This window comes from Alligator mississippiensis, chromosome 8 (assembly GCF_030867095.1).
Source record: "Alligator mississippiensis isolate rAllMis1 chromosome 8, rAllMis1, whole genome shotgun sequence".
Taxonomy (NCBI): Eukaryota; Metazoa; Chordata; order Crocodylia; family Alligatoridae; genus Alligator; species Alligator mississippiensis.
In genome coordinates this window covers 82,965,583-82,989,201 of record NC_081831.1, presented here as the reverse complement: position 1 = coordinate 82,989,201, position 23,619 = coordinate 82,965,583, and the positions used below count along the sequence as shown (strand labels likewise).

The 23,619-nt window shown below is 58.7% G+C and overlaps 1 protein-coding gene across 7 annotated transcripts in view; it reads right to left on the bottom strand.

Annotated features, from left to right (window-relative positions):
* The window catches only part of DLG3 (discs large MAGUK scaffold protein 3), a 115,757-nt gene that overhangs the window by 39,035 nt on the left and 53,103 nt on the right, over positions 1-23,619 (bottom strand). For all 7 annotated transcript variants that reach the window (XM_019492817.2, XM_019492816.2, XM_019492815.2 and 4 more), the window contains 7 exons: positions 21,762-21,815; positions 10,388-10,438; positions 5,464-5,588; positions 4,704-4,873; positions 3,996-4,132; positions 2,296-2,440; positions 1,653-1,812 (listed from right to left, as the gene is read on the bottom strand). In XM_019492817.2, coding sequence (XP_019348362.2) covers positions 1,653-1,812; positions 2,296-2,440; positions 3,996-4,132; positions 4,704-4,873; positions 5,464-5,588; positions 10,388-10,438; positions 21,762-21,815 — 842 coding nt within the window. The remainder of the gene's footprint in view (positions 1-1,652; positions 1,813-2,295; positions 2,441-3,995; positions 4,133-4,703; positions 4,874-5,463; positions 5,589-10,387; positions 10,439-21,761; positions 21,816-23,619) is intronic.

Genomic DNA, 23,619 nt, shown 5'->3' with positions numbered 1-23,619 from the left:
CTCACGCATACACAGAGACACCGCCGGGTCGCTGCTACCTGTGAGACCACGGGGTCGCTGCTGTCTGAGACCTGCCGTGATGAAACTTCTCCAGCAAACGATTTTTCATCCGGGGCCTGGGATTTGGCGGTTGCCTCCCCTTCCTGCTAGAGGAGGTGAGGAGGAAGCCATGCACAGTGCTGCAGACCAGGGGCATGATGAGGGTGCTCTGAGGGCTGCTGAGAGGGACATGTGGGGGCTGCCAGGGAGGCCGCTGAGGGCCAGCTCACGGAGATGGAGAGAAACGGGCACAGCCCAGGCAGGCGGCTCGCTCAGGCAGAGCCCGGGACACGGCAATAGGCTGCGAATCAAAGCCTGGAGAATCTGGGCCAGGCCTGGGAAACAGCAGCCGGCACTGGCGTGTCACTCTCGCTCAGTGTTTCTCCATCGGTGCATCCCCAGAGCCTCTCGCACGCCTGTGCTCTCGCCTGACCTCCTCTGAAGAGTGCAGTAACATCCTCTAGCGGCCAGGAACCGGCACGGCACCACGCCTGCAGCCAGACCCCGCACGTGTCTCGCGCCTGTTGTGCTCAGGGGCAGAGGGGAGGAGCGTGGAGAGGAGCGGAGAGGCTGATTTAGCCCCTTTCTGTTCCCCCCAATGACAGCAGCTGACGCACACACGGGCCACGTGGTGATGAGAGCACCCTGCCCTGATAAAACGACCTGACCGTGTCGCTGGTAATGGACACCCCAAAATTGCGGCTTTTAGCAGCATGGGGAGTGGGTGGTGCTGTACTCTCACTACAGGGACTGCAGCTACTTTGGCAGAGCCAAGGGCAGGAACATCACTGCATGATCTGAAAGCCATAAGCATCACATGGTTTTGAAGCTGCCATCGTTGGCCTGAGAACGTAGGAGCTGCTACTCGTGGGGAAGAGAGACAGCAGGAAACAGCTTGCAATAAGCTGAGCCTTAGCTGCTGCAACCACTCCGGTAGTGACAGGCCCCAGCAAAGGTCGCACGAGGCACAGCGCAGCCCCCATCCCAGTTGGGCTTCAGATGCCAGGGCAATACAAGTCAATAAAGAGATGTGCTTTGACTGAGCCCCCACTCCACGGACCCCCTGAAATGAATTCAGGCAGCTGAGTCCATAAAGGACTCCTTCAAACCAGGGCTCACACAGCAGAAGTGCACGCATGGCCCAGGAAGAAGAGGTGCACGTGGGCTGCCAGTGCTTCTCCACCACTAATGTCACCAAGGACCACGGTATCACCTCCAGGGGACCCAGCGCCTGGCCCCACGGCAGAGCGGGAGGCAGGCCTGCCACCTTCGCCGGGCACCACCACGAGAGCACAGAGCAACTCAGATTTCAAAATGAAGTAAATGAAAAATGTCCCAGGACAGTTCAAAGAGAAAGAGAGGAGCACAGGGAAAAGAGGGAATGGGAAAGACGGGGGGAAACAGGGCGAGAGCAGCAGGGGCACGTGGGACCAGGACCCCTGCACAGCTCCTCCACTGACCCTGCCTCTCGTTCGGCATCGGAGCGCCGAGCTCCACGGAGAGAGCCGTGCGTGCGTGGCCTAACGGAGCCGCAGCTGTCCCACGGACATTTGAAGATAAACAGGGGCTTTGTGCTGGGCGAGAAAGCGCAGCGCCCCGCGGCCCCGACTCACCTGGTGAAGTCCTCCTCCCCAATCATGTGTCGAGGGATGGGCGAGTACCTGGATGGGGTCACCTGCGGGGGGGCCGGGTAGGCAGGCTTGTTCTCAACGCCGCCCAGGTAACCCAGACTGGAGTTATGGCTTATGTGGTTATCGGCCAGGGCTGAGAAGGCTGCGGGGAAAGGAAAAGACAAAATCAGGAGCCGAAATCCCAGAGCCCGCCCAGCGGGAGAGTAAGCTCCACGGGCCCCCATCGCTAACGCACGTTTCATGAAGTGCCAGAGCAGCACGGCTGGAAGGGCCCTGCAGAGATCGTCCAGCGCCGCCCCTGCCGGGGGCAGGACCAGCCCCACTGAGCCATCCTACAGACGCCCATTACCCAACCTCTGCGTAGCAAAACCACAGTCGGCCCTGACACGGCTGGGTGCTTGGGCTCAGCCCCCCAACACCGCCCGGGGCTCTCGCTGCGAAGCCCAGCCCTCCTTCCTGGATCCCATGCGCCGCTCTCCCTTCGTCCCGCTGCGTCCTCCTTGCCAGCCCCCAACCACGCTCCCCGCCCTTCCCCTCCCCTCCCTGAGCTGTGGCCGTGGCCGTGGCCGTGGCCGTGGCCAGGCTTGGCTTCTTGGCTGGGCAGGCCTGGCTGCGGACTACGTACTGCTGGCGTAGTCGGGGGGCGCATACATGTCGTTGAGGTGGACGTTGCCAGGCTTGGCCACTTTCAGGTACACCATGTCCGAAGTGTTTTTCAAGGCGGCCACCGCCTCCTCATGCCGCACGTCTTGTAGGTTTGTGTTATTCACCTGCAAGAGAGACGGGGGGAGGAGGGTGTGAGGAGGGGCAAGGAGACGGGGCAGAGGCACCGGGGCAGAGGAACGCAAGCCCGGCCATCGAGTCCATCCCCTGCAACTGTTTACCAAGGGGCAAGACACCCCCGCTCCCCATGCCCACGGGATTGCTACCGCCCCATCCCACCCCCACAACCTCCTGCACCATCGCTCCATCCCTTGCACACGCCTGGAAGCGTGTGCAAGGGATGTGACTTCAGCTCCTTGCCCAGCACTGTGCTTGGAGGGCCCTTCTGAAATGTCACGCCTGATACTTAGAAACCTTTTCCCAGTTCCTGTCTGAATTTGTCTGCACCTGGTTTGTAGCCAGGGCTGTTTTCTAACCTAAAGAGCTCTTCTCCTTCCCCATCTGCGCCCAGGAGTACTCATACAGGGTAAGCACATCCCCTCCCGACCGCTCTTCTGCGGAGCTCAACAAGCCCAGCTCCTTTAATCTTCTTTCATCAGAAAAAGTCTCCTTTCCCTTCACCATCTTCATGGCCCTTCGGTGACCTCGTTCCAGCTTATCTGCTTGAACATTACAGTGTCCTAAAGGGGTTTTTCCAATGCCTTCTTCAATGGGACTAGTACACCCTTGTCTGTGCTGAACATATGCTACCTAATCCCCCTGGTTTGCACTACGAGGGCCAGGGAACTGATTTAATACATTCCCTCTTTACTTCATGAATAGATCCCGGTGAAATGAGAGGTGACATGGTCCCGAGTGGAAGTTAAACAACATATCCTGGGCATGTCTGAGCTCCAGGGACAGCTGGGGTCTGCTTCCTCGGCAGCATCCCACAAGAATGTGGTATTTAATGTCCTTTCAAACACCAGGTACTTATTTGTCTTCACACCATAGAAACTCCTCCCCAGGGCCACCCCGAGCATGCACGCAGCCCAGCTCCGTGCAGCACGCAGGTGCTATCCCACAGCACAGAAACACCATCGTCCTCAGCCAGGCTGGTCATTCAGGGCCCAAAGTGTGGGCCCTTCCCGCCCAAGGGAGCTGGGGGAACCCCTGGCTGGCAGATCTCGACCATCACGTCCCAGTAGCAAAGGGCTTGGTGTTTGTGGCACCAGCCCTGCCAACAAATCACCCTGGCCTGCGAAGGCCCAGCACAAATAGCAATGGCATCGACAGCCAGCAGTCGCAGGCTCTGTAGCCAGGAGCGGCTGCTTTGTGCCGCCCCAGTGTCGTGAAGCAGCTTTTGCTGGTCCTTCATCCCCGCTGCCATGCTCCGACGGGCTCCCGGGGTAGCAGTCCTCTGTCCCGCTGACAGTCGAATTGCAGGGAGTGTGAACTACCTTCCCGCTCCTTCCCCACGTCCCCTCCATACCCTTGCAATGGAAGAGACAGGGCCCTGGCCATAAAAAGGAAGAGCTAATGCTTCCCAGATGGTGGGAAAGGGGCACTGGAGCAATGGGCAGCCCAGGCAGCACAGGGAACCAGGGCCGGTGCCAGGCGGTGCCTCCCATGCTCACAGCCCTCCCTGGCATCCAGAGCCCGCGTGAAGAGGTGCGTGCTCACCGCGAGCAGCCGGTCCCCGATCTGCAGCCGGCCGTCCTTCTGGGCAGCCCCTCCCTCGATGATCTTGGTGATGTAGATGCTGTTGTCTCCTGGGATGTGCTGGTTTCCGATTCCACCCGCGATGCTGAAGCCTAGTCCTGTGGGGAGAGCAAGAGGGGATGAGGGGAGAGCAAAGAAAGCCAGGCCAGAGGTGGTGTGTGGGGAGCAAGAGCTACCCGACAGTGAGGACCAGGGGTGCCGCACAGCCCCGACGGGCTCCTTTCCCTCGGCCCCTCCTTTCACATCATCAGGCTCTTCCTCTGGCCTGGGCACAGGGACGTGCTCAGAGAAGAGCCAGCAGCCCCAGATCCAGCTGCAGGCTGGGGCTGGTGAGAGCTCCTACCCTGGGCACTGGGTAAGGCCAGTGGGCTCCAGGCACACTGAGAAGCTGACCAGTGGCGTGACCTGGGTTTGGGGGGGAGACCCAGGGGTCCTGGGATGCAGGCACAGGAGAAGCTGGGGAGGTCTGGCCCCGGTGCACGGGGGTGTCCAGAGATGCCCACGTGCCCTCCCGCGTGGCTGGACCCACGGGCTGTTCAGGTGGTGCGGGGGAGCTGCAAGGCTCCCTCGCCCCCCGGCAATGCGGCCGCGCTGTGGTCAGAGCCGCACTCCCTCAGCCCAGGCTGCCGGGGGCCGGTCTCATTGCAGGGCCAATGGAAGAGGTTTCACCTTTGGGTCCTTTCATCAGGTTAACCTCCATGATGGTCTCTGGCGGGGGCTGCCTCCGCCGCACCACGAGCCGGACCACGGGGCCGGCCTCCTTCAGCGCCTCCACTGCTTTGCTGTGCACCACCTCGGAGACGTCCACGTCGTTCACTCTCAGGACACAGTCGTTCACCCTGCAGCAGTGGGCAGGTTGCTGGTGAGCCCACACGTCCCGCGTGCCCCTCCTGGGGCATCTGCAGCATCCCCTTGGGAATCCCAGGGACCCCGTGGCCGCCCCAGCTGCCCTGGGCCAGGGCCACAAGCTCTTTGCAGGCCCACAGGGAACCACAGGGAACCGCGCTCTCAACACAGACCTCCCTGCTTTCCCCGAGCCAAAGCGCAGCACAAGCACGCTGCATCCTGGCGCTGCGCCTGTGAGTAGGGCTGCCGTGCGGGAGGGAGCCCAGACCCCAAGTGCAAGTGCAAGGGGTAGGTGTGCGACAGGGGGCACTGATCCCTGACAGGCAGAGAGGTGAAAGAGGACCAGACCCCAGTCCAGGCAGCAGTGGGGCCGGATCTCCTACTGCAGGTGAAGAGGGACTGACAACAGGCAACGATGCTCTGTTCATGGCTCTCCTCCCTGCTGAGCACACGCTGGCATCACCCCACGCTCTTCCATCTCCGGCCCCGGTTTCTCCCATGCAGCCCCCCTGCCATTCCCATCCCTTTGCCCCACAGAGCCGTACTGTTGCCCATCGGTCCTGACCCGTCCCTGGACACTCACCCTAGACGGCCGTCCATAGCTGCAGCTCCACCGGGGATGATTTTGGTGATGAAAATACCTGGATCATCTGGAATATGAGGGTTGTCGATACCTCCTGCAATGCTGAAGCCGAGGCCGGAGTTACCCTGGGGAAAAACAAAACACACCAGGCCCTTACCACAAGAAATTTGCTCCGTGGTGGCTTGTGCATCCCCTGAGCTGAAGGCTGCAGCGCTGGCTCTCACTGCTACCTAGTGTTAGCGCATCCTGCACCTCCCGGGGAGAGCAGCCCCCCTCGCGCGGTCTCTCCTTGGGGCACCGCTGCTGCTGCAGCATCTGGGCTTGGCCCGAGGTGCCTGGCTCGGACAGGACAGCAGCGCGAGCTCTCCCCTCGACGGGATATGGAGGCTTGCTAGAGTTTCCCTTAACAAGGCTGTGCTTGGGCAGCCTCCTGCAACGCGGTCAAGTAAAATACAGAGGGGCACATTGCCCTAGGGGTTTCTGTTGCAGAGGTGTAGATCTTATTGTATACGTTATCTGCTTTTATACGTTACGTTCCTTTTTACTGTAAGCCGCCCTTATAAATCAATCTAACAAATGAATAAAGTCAGAGGCTGAACTAGACTTCATCTGAATGCAAGCAGCCCCCAGCAGTGCCTCCTCCGGAAGAGGACATGTGCGTTGTAACGCCGTCTCTTCTGCATTCCCAGTACGGTCCCCTGGGACTCGTCTGCGTCTCACCACGATGAAGAATTAGGCTCAGCACATGCCCCAGCTCTTCAGACAGTGGAGTGAGCTCTGTGACAAAGCCATGATATTATGCATCTTGTGAGACACGGTCTGACAACAGCCTTGTGAGGTAGGCAAGTATCTTATCATCATTATCCCATTTTCCAGAGGGAGGCAGGAACTGAATCACAGAGAAACGAAGTGAATTTGTCCAGCTTGCTCAATAAGGCAGTCTGAAAACAGCATGAGATACCAGAGAAGTTGCAAACACATTCTGGATAGAAAACCTGGACGGGCTGACATGAATAGAAGGCAGATGACATCAGCAGACAGCATCGAGGTATGAAATCTGTGAATGAGAGGTGACCTTTAATTGCCATCTCAGGGATTATAAACCTGACACTGTTCATTTCAGTGTAGCTTTGCCTCGTTCTTCTGCCTGATGGAGATAACCCCAGACATGAATTAAGTCCTCCTGTTCATGTGGGTGCCATAATGCATTGAGACCAGAGCTGGTAAAATCTTTATTTCCCTAGGAAAGGGTTAATCTCCCCCAGACATGGCAGATTTTCTGGACTGATTGAAAAGGTGCTTTTTCTTTGCACTCACGGGGAGTTGAGAAAAGGGGAGCAGCTGATTTCTAGGAGATAACGCTGCTTATGGTTTGCAGCCACTTCTAGCATGCCACCCTATGCATAAATAAGACATCCCGGGAAGCACGGAAACGCTTGTCCTTGCTGCGCTCGGTGAGGCTCTGCGGGCCGGGACCTGTGTCTGGCACACGGCGAGAGGGCACCTGATGGTACAAGCTCATCATCCCGACCTGGGGTTATGCTTTCTCTCGGGGGATTCAAGCTGCTTTATGTTCAGCCTGGAGAAAGTGATTTGCTGTCACTTGGAGACACCTCCATTGCTAGCTCATGCATGTTCCCCTGGTAATCTTGTGCCAGCGAAGAAGCAGGTTGCTCTCCGACTCAGACATGATGTCCCAGCACTTGAGTCATTAGTTCTGTTTGGCTGTGCTGGGGTAACTCTTGATGTGAGCTGACAGACAGACCTATTTGGCTTCCTCTGGGCAGACGAAAGGCAAGCTAGCTCCGGGACGGTGCTGCTCCCACAGCTGCCTGTTCGAGCGATGCTCTACCCTGAGCAGACACACGCCCTGACAGCGACCAGGCTTTCCACGTGGGAAGGGCTTCCTTGGCTGTTGTCTGAAGAGTTGCAGCACTGCTCGGATGTTTTCTTATAACCCCGTTTCGGGGATTTCCTAGCCGCGAGGCTGAATGCTACGCAACAGCACAGTAAATCCTGGCCCCCGAGCCCGTGGGGGAACTCACACGCGGCCGCACCGTGATCCAACCGCAGCCTTTGCAAGGAGGCCACGATTACAACGACCGGCCTTTTAGGCTCATAGCGCATGGGATGCTGTGGCTAAATTCCTGTCTGGCAGAAAGGGGACATCTTCTCCCCGGCTACAGGTGGAAAGAGGGCGGGCTGTCACTGCCGTGGTTCTTTGGCTGGAACGAAGGCGCCAGGAACGTGACGTGCAGGAGACGCAGAACAGGATGTGCCCCTGCACGGCTGGCATTGCCGTCCCACCTGCTTCTCAGGCTCTGCCCAGGACACGAAGCAGCAGGTGCCTTTCTGTTTCTCGCTGCAACCGAGCAGGAACAACCGATGCAATCCGAGTGTGATCCTGCAATGTCCCTGCGGTGTGACCGCCGCTTCCCAGGGTCAGCTGGGCCAGAAGTGGTGGAGAGGCTCCGAAACGCGTGGGGGCTGAGTCTTGTTTTCTGAGCTCGGCTGGGAGGAAGCAGGGAGAAAAGGGGAATTTCTTGTGCTCCATAAATCTACATCCACCCCGAGGATCTGACAGCCAATGTGCCTTGCCTGACAGAAAAAATCACACCAAAAATCTAACAACTGCTGATCCACGTGAGGGCTCAGGCACCACGGGCCCGCAACACAGCGCTTCTCCATCTGTCTGTCCATCTGCTGCCTCTCGTCTCCTACTTGGACTGTAAGCTCTTTGAGGCAGGGACTGCCTTGCTCTATAAGGGTATGGCGCACGGCACCGGGGGTCCTGGTCCGGGCCTGGGGGCCCTCGGGGTCCGGGAAGGGCCCGCTGAGCTCCTGAGGGCCTCCTCGTCCCTCACCGTAGGGCTGGGGTGCTTCCTAGACTGGTGCATCGGTGGGGACCCAGCCAAACGTGACCGGGGGCCGCTGTCGGGGCAGGATCACCTCTAGCCCATCCCGGTTATTGCATGTGGCTCCATTTTGAAGCCCAGCAGCAGGGACGCTACCTGGCGCCATGCGGCCGCATCTCAAGTCATAACATCGGTGGGACGGCGCAGGCTGAAGGCTCCGTCTACGAACAGCCCCTCGGACCAACGGGGCCAGGGAATAACCTGGGAGCGCGACTTCACCTTGGAGGGCTTGGTCCCTCCAGCCCCCTTCCCTATGGGTCTCTGCTTTGGATGCTCCTGTACACGGAAAACCTCTCTGTCCTTTGGCTAGAAAGGCTTAACCTTAACCCTCAGATAACCCGGAGCACCAGAGTTCACTGCATAGCAGACCAGAGAAATAGCAAGGAACAATTTCCCCTCCTATTTAGCTGGTCTAATAAAAGAAATGACATTTACCTAAAGAAACTTGTCTTAGACCAGCACGGCTACAACCAACAACCCTACAGGTCACCACGACAGTCAGAGCCCTGGGGACAAAACCCAGATAGTGCCACCCCCGGGAAGACACAGCACACATCTGGCAACAGCTGGAAAGCTGGCGCTGTTCTGGCCAGCCTGGCGTTGGGACTGGCCTGCCCCATGCCACCCTTTCTGCCAGGCCCAGGAGCGCCACGATGCCCCACCAAAACCAAGCAGAAACCCGCCTTGCCCTGCCTCCGAGCCGCCTGCAAACAGGGTGGTTAGAAGAAACGGGGTCGACTCACGCCAGGTGGGCCACCATCGCAGACAGCCACACAACAGAGGTCAAACCTACCAGTGTCCACAAGCACGCTCCTGCGGTGCACCACAAGCCCAGAAAGACTCCCAGCCCCCCATAAGTTGGGAGCAGAGAGCCCTGTGCACGCCGAGCCTGACAGGCGCTCCAAAAGCACGCACCAAATAACCTGCCAGCCTGCCTCCAGCCCTGCCGGGGCGCAGCTCTGCTGCACTCGCGCATCTTCCTGCTTCAGGGCATGCGGCCAGAGCCCTTTGGCTTCTGCAAAGCTGCTGCATATCCGCGGGCAGACTCAGGCCTCCTGTGTGCCCGGCTGGGGTCAAACCTCCCACCCATCTGCGATGGTCGCCTGGCCCCGAGAGCCCAGCCAGCCCCATCCCTGCCTTGCACGAGGACAGGCGCCCTTAGCCGCTCCTGCTCATCCTCTCCCCACCTGACAGGAGCTCAGGCTCCGTGCCTCCGTGCCTGCTCTGCCACTCAGGACCGGCAGCAAGCCTGACTCAGCCGGGCAGAGGACGTACGGGATTAGCACGTGGCACAGAGACACGTTCTGCTGAAACCTCCAGCTCGTCCTCGTACAAGCTCCTGTGTGGGAGCTAATTTTAGTCTTTGTCTGCACGGTGCACGCCATCAGCCCCGCTTTGGCGGTATCTCAGAGAGACAAGGAAAAGGCCCAAGCAGAGATTCCCCTCGTTCCAACCCAGTTACTAGAAAGCCTGTCTCCGCAGTTCAGGATCACCGTGCCGCGTACCTAGACGTGATACGCAGCCGGCTAACAGGCCGGAAGAGAGCACGGCCGACTCCGTGGGCCTGCCCGTCTGCTGCTCTTCAGACCCCTGCTCTCCATCCTGTAGCTGAGCATGTGTGGGAGACAGAGCCGCCCCACCTCCCTCAGCTGTGCTGGGGGCGTATGTGCGGAGTGAGTGTGAAAGAGACCCACCTATCTTCCATCATATGGCGTGTGGGGGTGTGTAAGAGAGAGGGGGAGAGACACATTGCCTACTTGTGTGTGAGCATGTGCGAGCATGCGAGAAACCCCATGCATCCTGTGTGCATGCATGCATGTGTCAGGAGGCCAGCTGTGCGGGTGGGCGGGTGAGTGGGAGATCGCTGTGGGAAACACACAGCACACAGTCAAAAGGCTGCTTTTCAGCCTGCGCTGACGCTCTGCTCTCCTGCAGAAGGAAACCCACATGCCCAGCACAAAGAGCGTGGCTCAGAGCAGCGCGCGTCGCAAAACACCGGCGTCACTCACCCTTTCCAGGACGATCTCCTCGTACTTAAACATCCCATCGCTGCCATTCACCTGGCGAGAGAGAGAGAGAGAGAGAGACGGGGAGTTAAACCTCTGCCCAGCTCACGGGTCAGTCCTGGCCAGGAGCAAGAGGGAATCAGGCCCAGCGTCCTTGGCTTCATAACGGAAACCCTCGAGTGCGATCCTCCGCTCGCATCCCTCCAATTAAATGCTCTGTGTCGTTCTTTGGGCCTGCTTCAAAGCCCACAGAAAGCAATGGCAGGACACACTGGCTTTAATGCACCTTAGATTAGACCCTTTGCCCTCGTTTCTTTCATACGACTTAAAAAGGAGTACAATTAAACCACACAAAAGGACATGCCTTTGCTATGCAGCATATAATTAACCTCTGGAATTCCCTGCCGCATGATCCCATTGAAGTAAATCAAACGGTACAGTGAATTGTAAAAAGACCTATACACAACAACACTTAGCATGTCTCTAACAGCTCACATCTTCCAACTGCTTTAGTAACATGAACTCCTTCTGGTGGACTGAGTAATTTAGAGTATAATTTATTCCACTAAATTAGCCGGCCACAAAAGCAAACAGGATATTAGGAAGCACCAGGAACGGGATGGAGAATAGTAGGGAAAGTATTATAATGACACCATATAAATGCACGGTTCGGCCCCACCTGGATACCGAGTGCCATACCAATTGCTGCACCTCCACAACGATAGTGCAGGATTGGAGGAGGGCAGTAAAAATGGTGAGGGCCTGGACGGATATAACAGGAAGAGAGACTGAGACGCCCGGGACTGTTTCCCTGGAAAGGAGAGAGTGAGGTTACGAGGGGATGCAATCGGTCTATGCACTGCTGGGTGGTGCAGAGAAGCGATCATCGGGCACACCTGCTTTCCAGCCCCATAACTCCAGAACAAGGGGAAATCAATGAAATTGCAATGATAAACAGGATCCGTTCTCACACACCGCAGCTGCAACGTGGAAGTCATTGCCACCCTTGTGTTGTTGAGGCCAAGGTTTTAGCACGGTCCCTGGAGGGATTCAACATAAGTACGGACAATGAGGATATCTAGAGTTAGCAGAAATGTCTCTGACAACAGTTTTGGAAGGGATTACACCCTAAACTTCAGGGGCTTGGCTTCTCTCTTCCTATTAGAGACCAGCATTGGGCTTACGTGGGCATATCCCACATCCCTCTACTTTGGGGCTCTTACTCTGTGAAATAATTGTTGTTGGCAAGTCTCAGGCAGGGTCTTGGACCAGGTGGACCTTGAATCGATCCGGTTGTGCAAGCTGCTGTCTCCGCTCAGTAATGGCTGCGTGCAGCTTATGCACTGGTGAACACTTGTGTTTCAGGGGCCGTTAGTGGATGCCCTACAGACTGCGTGCAAACAGCGTAGTGCAAGCACTCTGGAGCCCACAACGGGAGATGTGCTGGTCATTTTGACTGGATACAGAGGTTGCACTGTGCTGATTGGGTACGTGTGAATAGCCACAGCTTAACTTTAAATGCAACGACTCTGTAATATTCACATCGGAGTCGCTGCTTCTCGGGCATTTTTGCCAAAAAACTTCCTCAATAGAAGGTTCATGGCAGCAAACGCAAAGCGGCGGTGACCGCAGCCAAAGCAAAGTTACTGAATGAGGCACCCAAAGAGCCACACGACTGTCCTGCAGGGTTGGCCCAGCTCCACGATGTAACTGGAATAAGAACAAAACTCATTGATAAGGGGCTGTGAGCTATCTATCAGTCCTCAGAGGCACATTTCAGAGGGAGCGGCATTCAGACTCACCCCAAACTCGGCTCGTCTTAGGTCCAGTTCACGGTCAAAAAATATGAAAGCTTGAACCATGGAAACTGGGGAGCAGCAAATGTTATTTATACTAAGGGAATAACCTTCAGGCTATTCCTAGTTCCTTCCACGGTTCCTTTTCTCGTCTGCCTCGTGTCAGGGCCTCACCTCCAGTCTGCCTCTCGCGGGGGGGCTTGGCAGGTCCAGCAGCACGAGGAGGAGGATGGCTGCGATAGCAGGAGAGGAAGGAGTGGGTTCTGGCTGCTGTCACTGCTCTTGGAGATAATAATGGTAATTGCCTGGTACCAGCCGTGCTGGAGCAGAGGGAAAGCAGGGGGGTAATTTATGTGCAGAACTGCAGGTTCACAGAAGCAAGGCATCATTTCCATTCCCTTGGCAGTGCCACTCTTCTCCTGCCTTAAATCTTCTCTGTGCAACTGCTTGGCAGAGCATGCAGCAGCAGAAGAGGCTCACGGCTCGTTCCCCACGGCACGGCCCTCTCACTCTTGCAGCTCAGAGGAGGCGAGGGTCGATCCCTCTGCAGATGCCTGGTTTCTATAAGCTCCGGGGCTCCTGAGCGCCGAGCCTGCACCCCGCGCTGGGGGCTCTTGCTCAGCTTCCATCACGGCCTGAAAGTGGGGAGACCCGTGGCCTCCTTTTGCTCGAGCAGGGACCGGAGGAACCAAAAGGTCCTGGCTTCTGGATTTAGCAGTCGTGCCAAGCAGCGGAGGTGCGGGCTCTCTCCGACGTGACCTGGGCTCGGTGTGGAGCAGGAACGTGAGCAGGGCCTGGGATCAGCAGCGGCAGGAGCTGGCTCGCGGGGTCAGGGAGGAGGGTGTAAGAGCAGGAGACCGCTGGTGCTGGTCTCCGCACGCGTCGGCAGCGCAGCCCTGCCGGCAGGAGCACCCTCGCTCCTGCCCCTGCCGGCCCTGAGGGCTGCCAAGCTGAGCCACCAGCGTCAGCCCGCTTCGGTCCCTCTTCCTTCGTTCCAGAGCCTGGCCGATGAGGACAGGTTTCTAGAGTGGTCGAAATGCCAGCCACCTCCTAAACAGCCCCTTCCCGGCACGCCCGGGGCTCAACCGGCCCAGCGACCCTGTGCCACGCAAGGGACCTGCTCTGGAAAAGTCACCCGAGGAACCGACGGAGCCCGGGCACCGCACTCAGCCTCCCATTACCTTGTTATCCATGTTTTAGTTGGCTGTCTCTGCTTGCGGGTGAGGCTGGGCTAAAACTGCCGTCCTCTCTCACAAGCAACAGTGGCGGCCGGACGTGAGCAGCAGTGTTTGTGCCGAAATGCCAGACGTGAGTGGTGAACATTTTCTTCCAGCATTGCCTGGTTTCTGTCTCGAGGCACAGAGGGAGTTTGGCCACTTTTGGCTTTCCTGTAGCCAAAGCCACAGTGCGAGGGCTAGGAGCTGAGCAAGCGGGCATGAATGAGAACTCATCAGCTGCCTTAGAGACAGAAAATGCTAGTGTTAGGCTTTTTCCATTGCTTTTTGCTTTTTAATAAAAAGAAATAAAAATCCAATTCTAGGAGTGTCCCTCTTCCCTAATCCACTGATCCCTGAAGGCTGCTGAATGTCAAATGCCGGGTCCTTGACGTGAGTACTGCCTGTCGCAGCCATTCTGGGAGTCTCAGCCTGGGGGAAATGCTGCGTAAAGAGGAGGAGGTGAAGGAAGCCTGAGCATGTAGATCCCAAGTGAGATCCGCGTGGGCGATGCTCCTTATTTCCAGGCCCATCCCCAGCAGCTCAAGCGGGTGATGGCTCTCTTGGACCTGCAGAAGGGCATGGACCGAAGGGATTTGAAGCTGGAGATGAAAGTTTCCCCCAGCCCTTTGCAGCAGGCCCCCTGAGAGGCCAGGGATAATTGCTGCCCTTGCAGTGACCGTAAGGCTGCACCCCCGAAGCGGCACCTTGCAGTCAGGCCCCTATTCTTATTATGCAGCGGGGTACCCGACCCGCAGAGAGCCCGAACTGACCGGACCCCTTCACCGCTGGATCTGAGGACCTGCCTCAGCAGCTCGACAGCCGTCAGCGATGGCTCCCTTGGTGGGAACTGGGGAATTCTTCCAGGTGTAAAGAAGGTCTGCAGGGCTAGCAGGGCTTCCCCGCCGGGCGCCTGGAGGGGTGGGTGGGTACTTCCAGGACATCTGAACTGCCATTCCTGCAGCCTGAGTGTGCTCCTCAGAAGCGTGCAGATGCTGTTTCTTCTTTGTCTTTGGAGAGAGGGATGGGGGAGCTTGCCCTCTGTCCAAGCTGCACTTTCTCCTCTGTGTTGGAGGGTCTCAGGGCACTCATGAGATCCCTGCCCAGCTCAATTCACATCCTGGGCTGCATATCCCAGATTCCCGCCGGATGGATCCCTGCAGGTTCCTGTGCCCCCCAAGGCCTGGACACTTGCCTCAGAGGCTCGTGCACGCCTCTGCACTCTGCTCAGTCTGGAAGCAGGGCAGGAAATGGGAACTGAATGCCCCGTTATCTGTAGCTCCGAACACATCGGTGCCAGGCTTCAGCCCTGGCGTCTCGTTCAAGCATATGCTCAGAGGCTGTGTACAGCCTCATCCACCTTCCCAGCTCGGTCCAGGGCAACGTGTACCTGGGGGGTCCATTATCCATTAGCTGTGGGTGCTGCCTGGACGTGGCCAGGTGCTGCCACAGCTTACTGCCTGTCGTGTTTATGCCACCAGAGGCATTTTGGAGCATGGCTTGGGGAAATATGGCGAGGGCAGTCGTGGCTAGTGAAACCTACCCCCCGCTCCAGGGCACGCCGCATTCATGTCAGAGCTGCTAGAGCTGGGAGCGCTGCAGCAACTTCCTTGCTGCTTCCAGGCCTCCTTCCACCGCACAGTGCGAGGTGCGGCGTGCGCGATGCCCGTCTGTGCTGCCATCCGCAGCCCTGCCTGCAGTCACCAGCTCTCTGGCTCCTTTATGTGCAGCGATGGGCCCTGCTAACCCCACCAGACTGGGGCTGGGTGCCCTGGGACTGGGGCGCAACAGCCTGGGGCTGGATCAGGTTGTGACTGGGGACCTCTAAGGAAAGGGCAGGCTCCCGTTCGGAGCGGAGGTGCTCGAGCAGACGCCAGCCCAGGACCGCGCTGCAGTGTCGGGATGCCTCCTCCTCTGAACCGCTGTGCAGCGGTTGCACAGCTGCCTCCTTGCATTACGGGCAGGGCTGCACAGCACCCTGGGGACGCGGTTCCAGCGCGCGGGTGAATCCAGGCACTAACGGCTCCTTCTGGCTGTGAGATCATTATCTCCCCTTCTGTGGCCTCTCCGACTAACATCGTTTCCCTTCTCCTCCTCCCACTCCCACCGCACTGACTAATGCAAAATCCAGAAACTGGTGTCAGCTCTTTGTTCTGCTCCTCCTTCACAGACCGGCTCCCCCATCGCCGGCGTGATGACGTTTCTGGAGCGCGGTGACCTCTCCTCCTAGCCCACGACATCTTAACTCCCTCACGACTCGCTGCCCGGGCACCTGAGTTTCCACCTGCCTTTCCCTCTGCCCTGCTCCCCAGCGGCTCTGCCGGCACTGCCCTGCGTTAGATGTCAGCACCCCAGGGGCAAGCAGCATGCACACCCCCATCACACAGACGCACCACGTAGCTGCAGCTACCACCCAGGCGCGCAGAAACCTCTGCCAAGCCCTCAGCCGCATGGTGAGTCAGTGGCATGCAGACCAAGCAGAGACCAATAACCTTTGTTTTCACAGACTAACGATGGCAAACACTCACGGAGATCCCACTGCAGAGTGTCAGCTCAGGGCTTGCTTGCTATGCGATAGAGCCCAACAGCTTGGTCACGGGCACAGAGATTGGGCACACAGGCCACGGCAATCAGAAAGAAACCTACCCCTCAGGAAGAGACATACGTACCCCTTCTACCCCTCAGGAAGAAGCCCACACAAGGACAGACTTCATGGTAAAGACAGACTCTCATGGGAGACCAGGCGGGCAGAGCAGCTCGGTGCTAGCAAAGGACATGCAAATGTTAGGGGTGGGCAGGACAGTAACGGGCAACACATGAAACAAGAAACCAAGCAGAGGAGGGAGATACTTGGCACTAATGAAGTGACCATGAGCCTTTCCAGACAGTCAGCTCTCAGCCCTGAGAACAAGGGGAACAAACGCTCCCCAGGGAGAAGCAATGCTGGGGAGACGAGCGGATCCAAGACGAGGTGCAGCAGTCGCCCACACAGGGACGCGGCGCAGCACAGGACACCGTCTGCTCCACGGGGTCTCTGTGGCTGGAGCTCCCCCAGAAGATCCCCTCGTGCAGACGGCACGTGGCCCGAAGGGGAGCTTTCTGCTGGCAAAGCTATGCCGCCTCCCCAGACAAAAGCAGCCAAGCCGACACAAGCGCCCTTGTGCCATCACAGCTGCATCTACACCGGGGGCTGCCAATGCAGCTGTTTCAGCAAGCGGGTGCAATCTCTGCACGCCCCGAGCTGACGCAGCTACGCAGGCAAACCTTTGTAGTGTGGGCTTTGCCTCCGTCCCTCCGCCGGCACCCCCCACCATCCCCTCCTTCCTGCTTCGTGCACGGGGGTTGCTCTCCCACCGCTGCCTCAGGTCGCATGGCAGAGCTGCACGGGAGGCAGCACCAAAAGGACGGATGCACACTTCCCCGACCGCCGCTGGGAACGGAGACTGCAAGGCGCTTTGCTGACTCCAGTACTAAATGCCACAAGCCGTGGGGCTCGCTCCTCTTCCCTGGGGGAGGCTGCCAAGGCCTCATACACGTCGTGCTCGAGGCTTTCCCTGATGTTCAACCTCATCTTGTCCTACCTCAGCTCCATGGCACTCCTCCTCCTCCCCCTCCTCGCAGCGGACACATGCTCTGGCTAATTCAAACGTGATTGCCGGGCCCACGAGTCCAGTGCGCTCCCTCTTGGAAACGGTGTAACGCTCGAGCTTCCCCAGCTCCCAACACATCTCAGACATCCCCGTCCTGCCCAGACACTGGGATATTTCCCAGAAGCTTGACTTCAGCTTTGCCCGTACATCCCAAATTCACACGATGGCGTGTCGAGTAATTGCACGAGGCAGCTACACGGGCACGCAGAACGAGCCACGTAGCTAAGACGCCAGACCACCGAAACACTTTCAGAAGCACGAAGACCGATTCTCCAGCTCTTCAGCCAGGGCAAAATCCATCTGTGGGAGCAGACGGCTACCTAGCACTGGGGTTAGCCAGGCACCGGGTGGAGAACGAAACTGCCTGCTCCATTTTCTACCCCCTTGTCTGACACGACGCCATTCCCTTTCTTCCTTGGTGCTCGTGCTCTGCCCCGGTGTCGCCAGCCGGTGCCCGCGGCCAGGCCCATCCTGCAGTCGGCGGCCGCGCTTGCCGAGGGGCAGAGGGGATCTGGCCCACGACAGACCTGGTCTCATCCATGGGGCCGTTCTGGGAACAAGGTGCTAACGAGGACCTTGTGTCCCAAGTGCAATCCTAGCAGAGCTGGTAGAGGGCCACTCCACCGTCCTCGTCCAGTCCCTCCACAAGCACAGCCTAATGAGCGCTTGGTGCCATGCTGCCTGGCACGCTCAGGCCTGACACGCTATTTGATTTCACCTTCAAGTCTCCTTTCGTGTTGCTGTTTCCCAGGAGACGTAACTCCTGAGCTCCGGCGCTGACTCCAGGCACATCCCATCCTTCCCCAGGCTCCCCGCGTATAACAGCTGTCTGCTGCCACCCTAGCCCCAACCCGGGGCCAACTCCTCTGCCCAGCTCCACCTCGACATCAAGCCTTACCCGGCTGAGCCATCAACACAAGCGTCCGCTCACAAGAGACTGAGCAGCTTTGCAAAACATGATCATCCCTCTCCTCCTTACACGTTTGCGTTGAAACACTTGATGGTTCATAGATTCATAGACTGTAGAGTCAGAAGAGACCCAAAGGTTCATCGTGTCCGACCCCCTGTCCCGGCAGGAAAGAGGACTGAGATCAGACGACCCCAGCCAGGTGACTGAAGACCTCCAAGCTAGGTGACAGCACCACGTCTCCCGGCAGCCCGTTCCAGACTGGCCACCCTTACTGTAAAACATTTCTTCCGAGTGTCTAACCTACATCTACTCTCCACTAGTTTGCACCCATTACTCCTAGTTACTCCCTGGGGCGCTCTGGAAAGCAGCGCATCCCCAATTCCCTGCTGTCCTCCCCTGATAAATGTCATTTATAATGACATTCAGATGCCCATCACGTGGCTGCAGAGCAAACAGGACAGGCTGTGGCGTGAACCTACTTTCCAGAGCTGTTGCAGGCTCTATGCAAACTGAGATGGATGTCACTACCTTGGATACCCTCCGTTCACACGCGGCACGGTTTTCTTTGCCACAATCAGGGCTAGAGTGAGGACTTAGCCAGGCACTTGGAGCCCAATCACCAGCACCGGGCTGCTGCCCCGGCCTGGGGACTCATCTGGGACAGTGAAAGCGTAAGCGTGCGCTCCAGACTGTGCCGTCACTTTATGATGTGGACAAACACCCAGAACGAAACGACCAGCCTTGTTTCAGCTTCGGCAGGTAACGTTGCTTTGCATTGGGTCTGGAGGCTTGATCCGAGAAAGCACGTGGCCAGGCTGGCTTTTCTTCTCTGAAGCCAAAAATGGGACGTTTCGATTCCTCACTAAACAAGCCAATTGATTAGGGAACATGAGCGGTGGTGAATGTCGGCACGTGAAAGTACCTCCAGAGACCATCTTGGCATCCCCCAGGGCAGCTCTGCCGCCTGGGGAGGTGCTTCCAGGCAGACTCTCGCCAGGAATCGCACGCGCCATGTTTCTGAACAGGACGCAGGTTGCTTTCTTCCCTTCCCCGGGAGCGCAGGCACGAGGGGCGACTGAAATGAACCTGGGGGGCAGGCTCTAGGGAAAAGGCCTGCCATGCCGCTTGAGATGAGCCTGTCTCTATAACGCTGCTAGGGAGAAAATGATCCAGTTGCAGGCTCTTCTTTTGCTATAATATCGTATTGTGTTGTAATTTCTTGCAAGCTTGAAACCTGTGTGGGCACTGAGGATGGGGAGTGAAGGACAGGCACACTGCATGCACAGCCTCGACCTCCAAGTACCCGCTCTCCCTCGCCGGGTAGGTTTGTGGCTGGGGCCACTCTGAGTTTCCGGTCTGAAACCAAGGGCTGGGTTATGAGCCGCAGGGGCGAGCCAGTCCTTTGTCCGGCGAGGGGAGCATCTGGGGTCCCACATAAGGTCGATCAAGCATGCTCTCTCTTCACCTGTGAAGTCACATTTTCTCTCCGTTACACCGCATGCTCCACGCCTCATATTTGGCCTTACATGCAAGGCAAGAAAATGCTGTATTTATAGCCCTGTTTCAGGCTCCAGTAAGGGAGCTCACACAGGGCAGTTTACCAAAGGGCATTAATTATGAGCCAAGGTGTTCACTCCTCCGTAGCTGGGACAATAGGACAGCGTTTGAATCACAGCCCAGTCCCCTTGTTATACATGTGAAACAGGCCTGAGAGTGCGAGTGCAAGTCCGAATGCTGTTAAATGCTCGTGGGCGTGCCGTGCCGTAAGATGTCACGTCAAAAGCCAGAACTGACCTTACTGCGCACAACATATTCTGCTGCCCTCCGAGCCTCTGCTCGTGGGTGACCGCCTGCGAGAGAGGAGCCCGCTGCCCGCAGAGCGGGCGATACCTCCCTAGGGCGACCGTCCCTGCGCCCGGTCACACACAGCAGCTTTGTGCTAGTGCCCATCGCAGCGGTGGGGCTTGCACAGACGCTGCAGCACCAGCTGGAAAATACATAAAGTATCTGTAGCTGTCTTTTAATGTAATTCAGTAAGTGGAAGAAGGAAACAAGGGAAGCATCAGAAACCAATTCCTCTTCTCACATCCTGAACAGTCCTGTCCTCTCAGCCAGCGCCTTGCAACCAGCCTGGTGTCGGTCGGGCACCAGCCAAGTGCTCTGGGGGCTATCGTCTGGGTTGTGGAGCTCACTTCACACTGATTTCTTGCCCCGGGCAGCAATGGAGCTGCACCCCAGAGACCAGGGGCACAAGAACATGAGGGGAGGGGAGAGACTTCTCTCTGCATGAGCTGACTCTCGTCTGCGGTGTACAAAAGACACCGGTCCGTGCAGGAGCCATGACGCGTGTGCACAAAGGACCCCAGCCTCTGCAGGCGAGGAGTTTGGACCTTCCTCAGCGTTCGGATACCGAATGAGAGAAGATGGACGAATCGTGCCCACACCGGAGTACTGGCTCTACCAGCTGTGGACCCTCGAAATGTGCTGCTGGCTGGACACGCGCCTTCAGGAAGGGGACTTGGATTATAATTGGTTTAATGGCAACATGAAAAGCCATTTTGAGGCCGTGGGAGAATACTGCTGCTTTGACGGGGCTGTGTGGTGGATGTGGCTCCCTCTGAAAGGATTACCCCAGGCTAGCAGGGGCGAGAGAGACTTGTGCGAGGACGCTGCGGTCCCCTGGCAGGGGTGCACCATTGCAGGAAGACTCTTACGTGGTGTCTGTGGAGGGGCTCGAGAGCAAGAGGCCGCGCAGCGGGGTGGGCAGCTCTTGTTCAGCTGAGCTGGGGATGCTCGCAGGCCCTGGCCGGCACTGCAAGGCCTGGACACAGACATCCTTTGAGTGTGACCTTGGAACACTTGGGCCACCAAGCAGGGCAGGCACGCGAGACACTCACGTGCAGCATGCAAGCTACCTTCCCCCCAGACCCCAGCACTACCGTGCCCCGGCTGTGTGCACGGGCCCTCCCAGCACCCAGGATGATGCTGGCTGCACATTGCTGGACCCCAGGAGAACTAGGCGCAGCCTCCACCCCGCCAGCAGTGTCGGCGCAGCGTGCAGCTGGGCAAGACGCGAGCGCCCCGTGCCGAGGCAGCCGGCGCTGCAGAAATCCAGGCGCTCGCAGCAGCCCACCCTTCTGCCTCTCCTTCAGGGGCCCACGTGCAAGCACATGGCGAGGGCTGCCGCGGCTCATGATCTGTCACCGCAACAAACCCACGAGGGGTATCTTTAAGCAGAATGAAAAGTGCCAAATGCTTTGTGCTTGTAAACGCTCACACTCGCCTCCAACTCTGGCTGCCTGACGTTATTTGTTCAGACAGAAGCGGCGTCTCACGAGCTCCACCGCCCCACCAGGCCACGCAGGGCTTCGGTCCAAGCCCAGCTCTGGTTACGGTGCAAAGCACCCGGGTGGGTTCAGTAAATCCTGCTGCTGTCCCGAGGGGCACAGGCCCTTCTGCCAGGGGCCACGAGCGCGGAGTGACGTGAAGCCCCGGGGGGGCACGGCCGGCCACGATAAATGTGGGGGGGTTCCAGACAAACCCTTCCACGCCACGGGGGTGAGCAAGGACACAGCCCCAGCTCCTGCACCTGGGACCCGATGCTGCCCTGCCCACCAGGTGTGCTCCACCTGCCGGGGGGCACGCTCGGTCCTCTCCCCCCTGCCCACCGTCACTCCACTGAGCCCCTCCGATGGCTCAGCTGACGCTTCCTCCCGACACAGAAGTGTTTCTGGCGCTGGGTCAGGAAGAGTTAACCCGCCGTTTTTGCACAAGAAAATGAAAATCAAAGGAAAGCAGGAGACTTACCGAGAGCCCTTGTTCCAGCGAGTCCGTGTTCACAATAATGGGAGCGGGGTTGGCCTGTGTGAGACAAAAACCGGAGCGTCACACATCTGGACACCGGGACACGGTGCTGCAAAGCCCCCCCCACTCTCCTCAAGACTCGCCTGCCGGAAACCCAGCTGATTGCTACCGGACAGACGACAGGGAAATAAAAGAGGGGCACCATCCCTGGACCTGGGCTCCCACCCCCTTTGGATGGACGCTCCCTGCAGCCCCTGACGTGTGGGCACGGCATCTCCCCCAGACCTGGCAAGATTTCTATGGGCAGGGAAAGCCATTTCCGGTGCCACGGGGAGCCCCGAGGCTGTGGGGAAGGAAGGATGCTCTCCAGGACCTGTGCCAGCATCACGACAGGTGTCTTAGCCGAAACCCGGCTACAGCAAGCCTGGCAGACAGGAGAGGGAGAAAGGAGCTAGCAAGAGATGGAGAGAGGCAGCACCGTTGCACGGACCAGCCACAGGAGCTCACAAGTGAGCCGCTGTGCGATCCAGGCCTGGCTCCATGCGGGATGTCCGCCGCGGCCTGCCCGAGCTCCTTCTCCTCGGGAAACGGTGGTGCACCTAGTGGGGCCGGCCCCCAGACTCTGGGGCAAGGGAGCTGCAAGGCCCATGGGAGCGCGCGGACAGACAGTGTCCCCCCTGCTCCTTGGCACCCTTGCACGGCGAGGCCGGCACCCGGCCACAGCATCTAGGAGGCCGGGGACACGACAAGGAGCTGCTATTGCCCAGCCTGCAGTCTGTCCCACCCGGGCGAGCCCCACGTGCAGCATCCCGACGGGCCGTGCTCAGCCCCCAGGACCACCGACACCTCCGTCTCCACGCGGGCCCTCCTCCCCCGGGCACCGCAAAGCCCTGCTCTTCCCCACTGCCCGAGCGGGTCCCGCGTGGTTCCTGCGCTTCGCCTGTCGCTGCCTTCAGAGATCACAGCGCCCTGGCGCGGCCAGCGCAGATGGACACGAGCCCCCGGACACGGACGTGATCAGGGTGCCATCGGTGAGGAAGGTGCGGGGCAGAGCCCGGGGAGGGGAGAGAAGCACCGTGGGGAGAAGCCAGCGGGAGAGGATGCCTTGCAATGTCCGGGCAGTGAGCGGTCGGCGAACGGGAGCAGGCACGGGTGGAAGATCTCGACCCAGCGCCCACGCCGGGCCAGGACGGTCTTTCCCAGCTCCGGCACTCTCTGTCTCGGGGAACCACCGCCCGTCCCCGGCTCTGCTCTCGGCTCGGAGCCCAGCACGAGAAACCGGAGCGAGCGCAGGGAGCAGCCCCCGAGCTGTCCGTCCCCGGGACCTCTCGTCCGGCAGGGAGCTGTCCAGCGGGAACGGGGCAGCTGCGAGCCCAGCCTGGGAGGAGCGGTCGTCCCCGAGGCCCTGCCGCTCTCACCCAGGCCCCCGCGCCTGCCGGGGAAGAGCAGCTCTGCAACATGCTCTTCTTGCACGCGCCCGAGCGAGCGAGCACAGCCCCGCTCTGGCCAAACACCCCCACGAGCGTGAATGTGGTGGCGATATGACAGTCTTGCCCACGGTGAGGCCCAGAGGTCCACAGACAAGGCCATGCCCTGTCGCCCCAGAGCTCGGGACGTGGGTCCCCTGCTTGGACATCTCTGGTGTCTCAGGGCTACGTGGCACGGGGAGGCCTCGCTGCCACGACCGCCGTCAGCCAGACCCATCTGCCCCAGCGGTCCTCCCTCTCCCCGCCCCGTACGTCCCAGCCACAAACGGGCTGGGGGATTCTCGGAAGAGCACGTTTGTGCCATTGCTTCCACTAAGACAAGCTGGTTTGATTGGGACTAGGTGGCAGTAAAAGGGAAAATCAGTGTTTCCCAC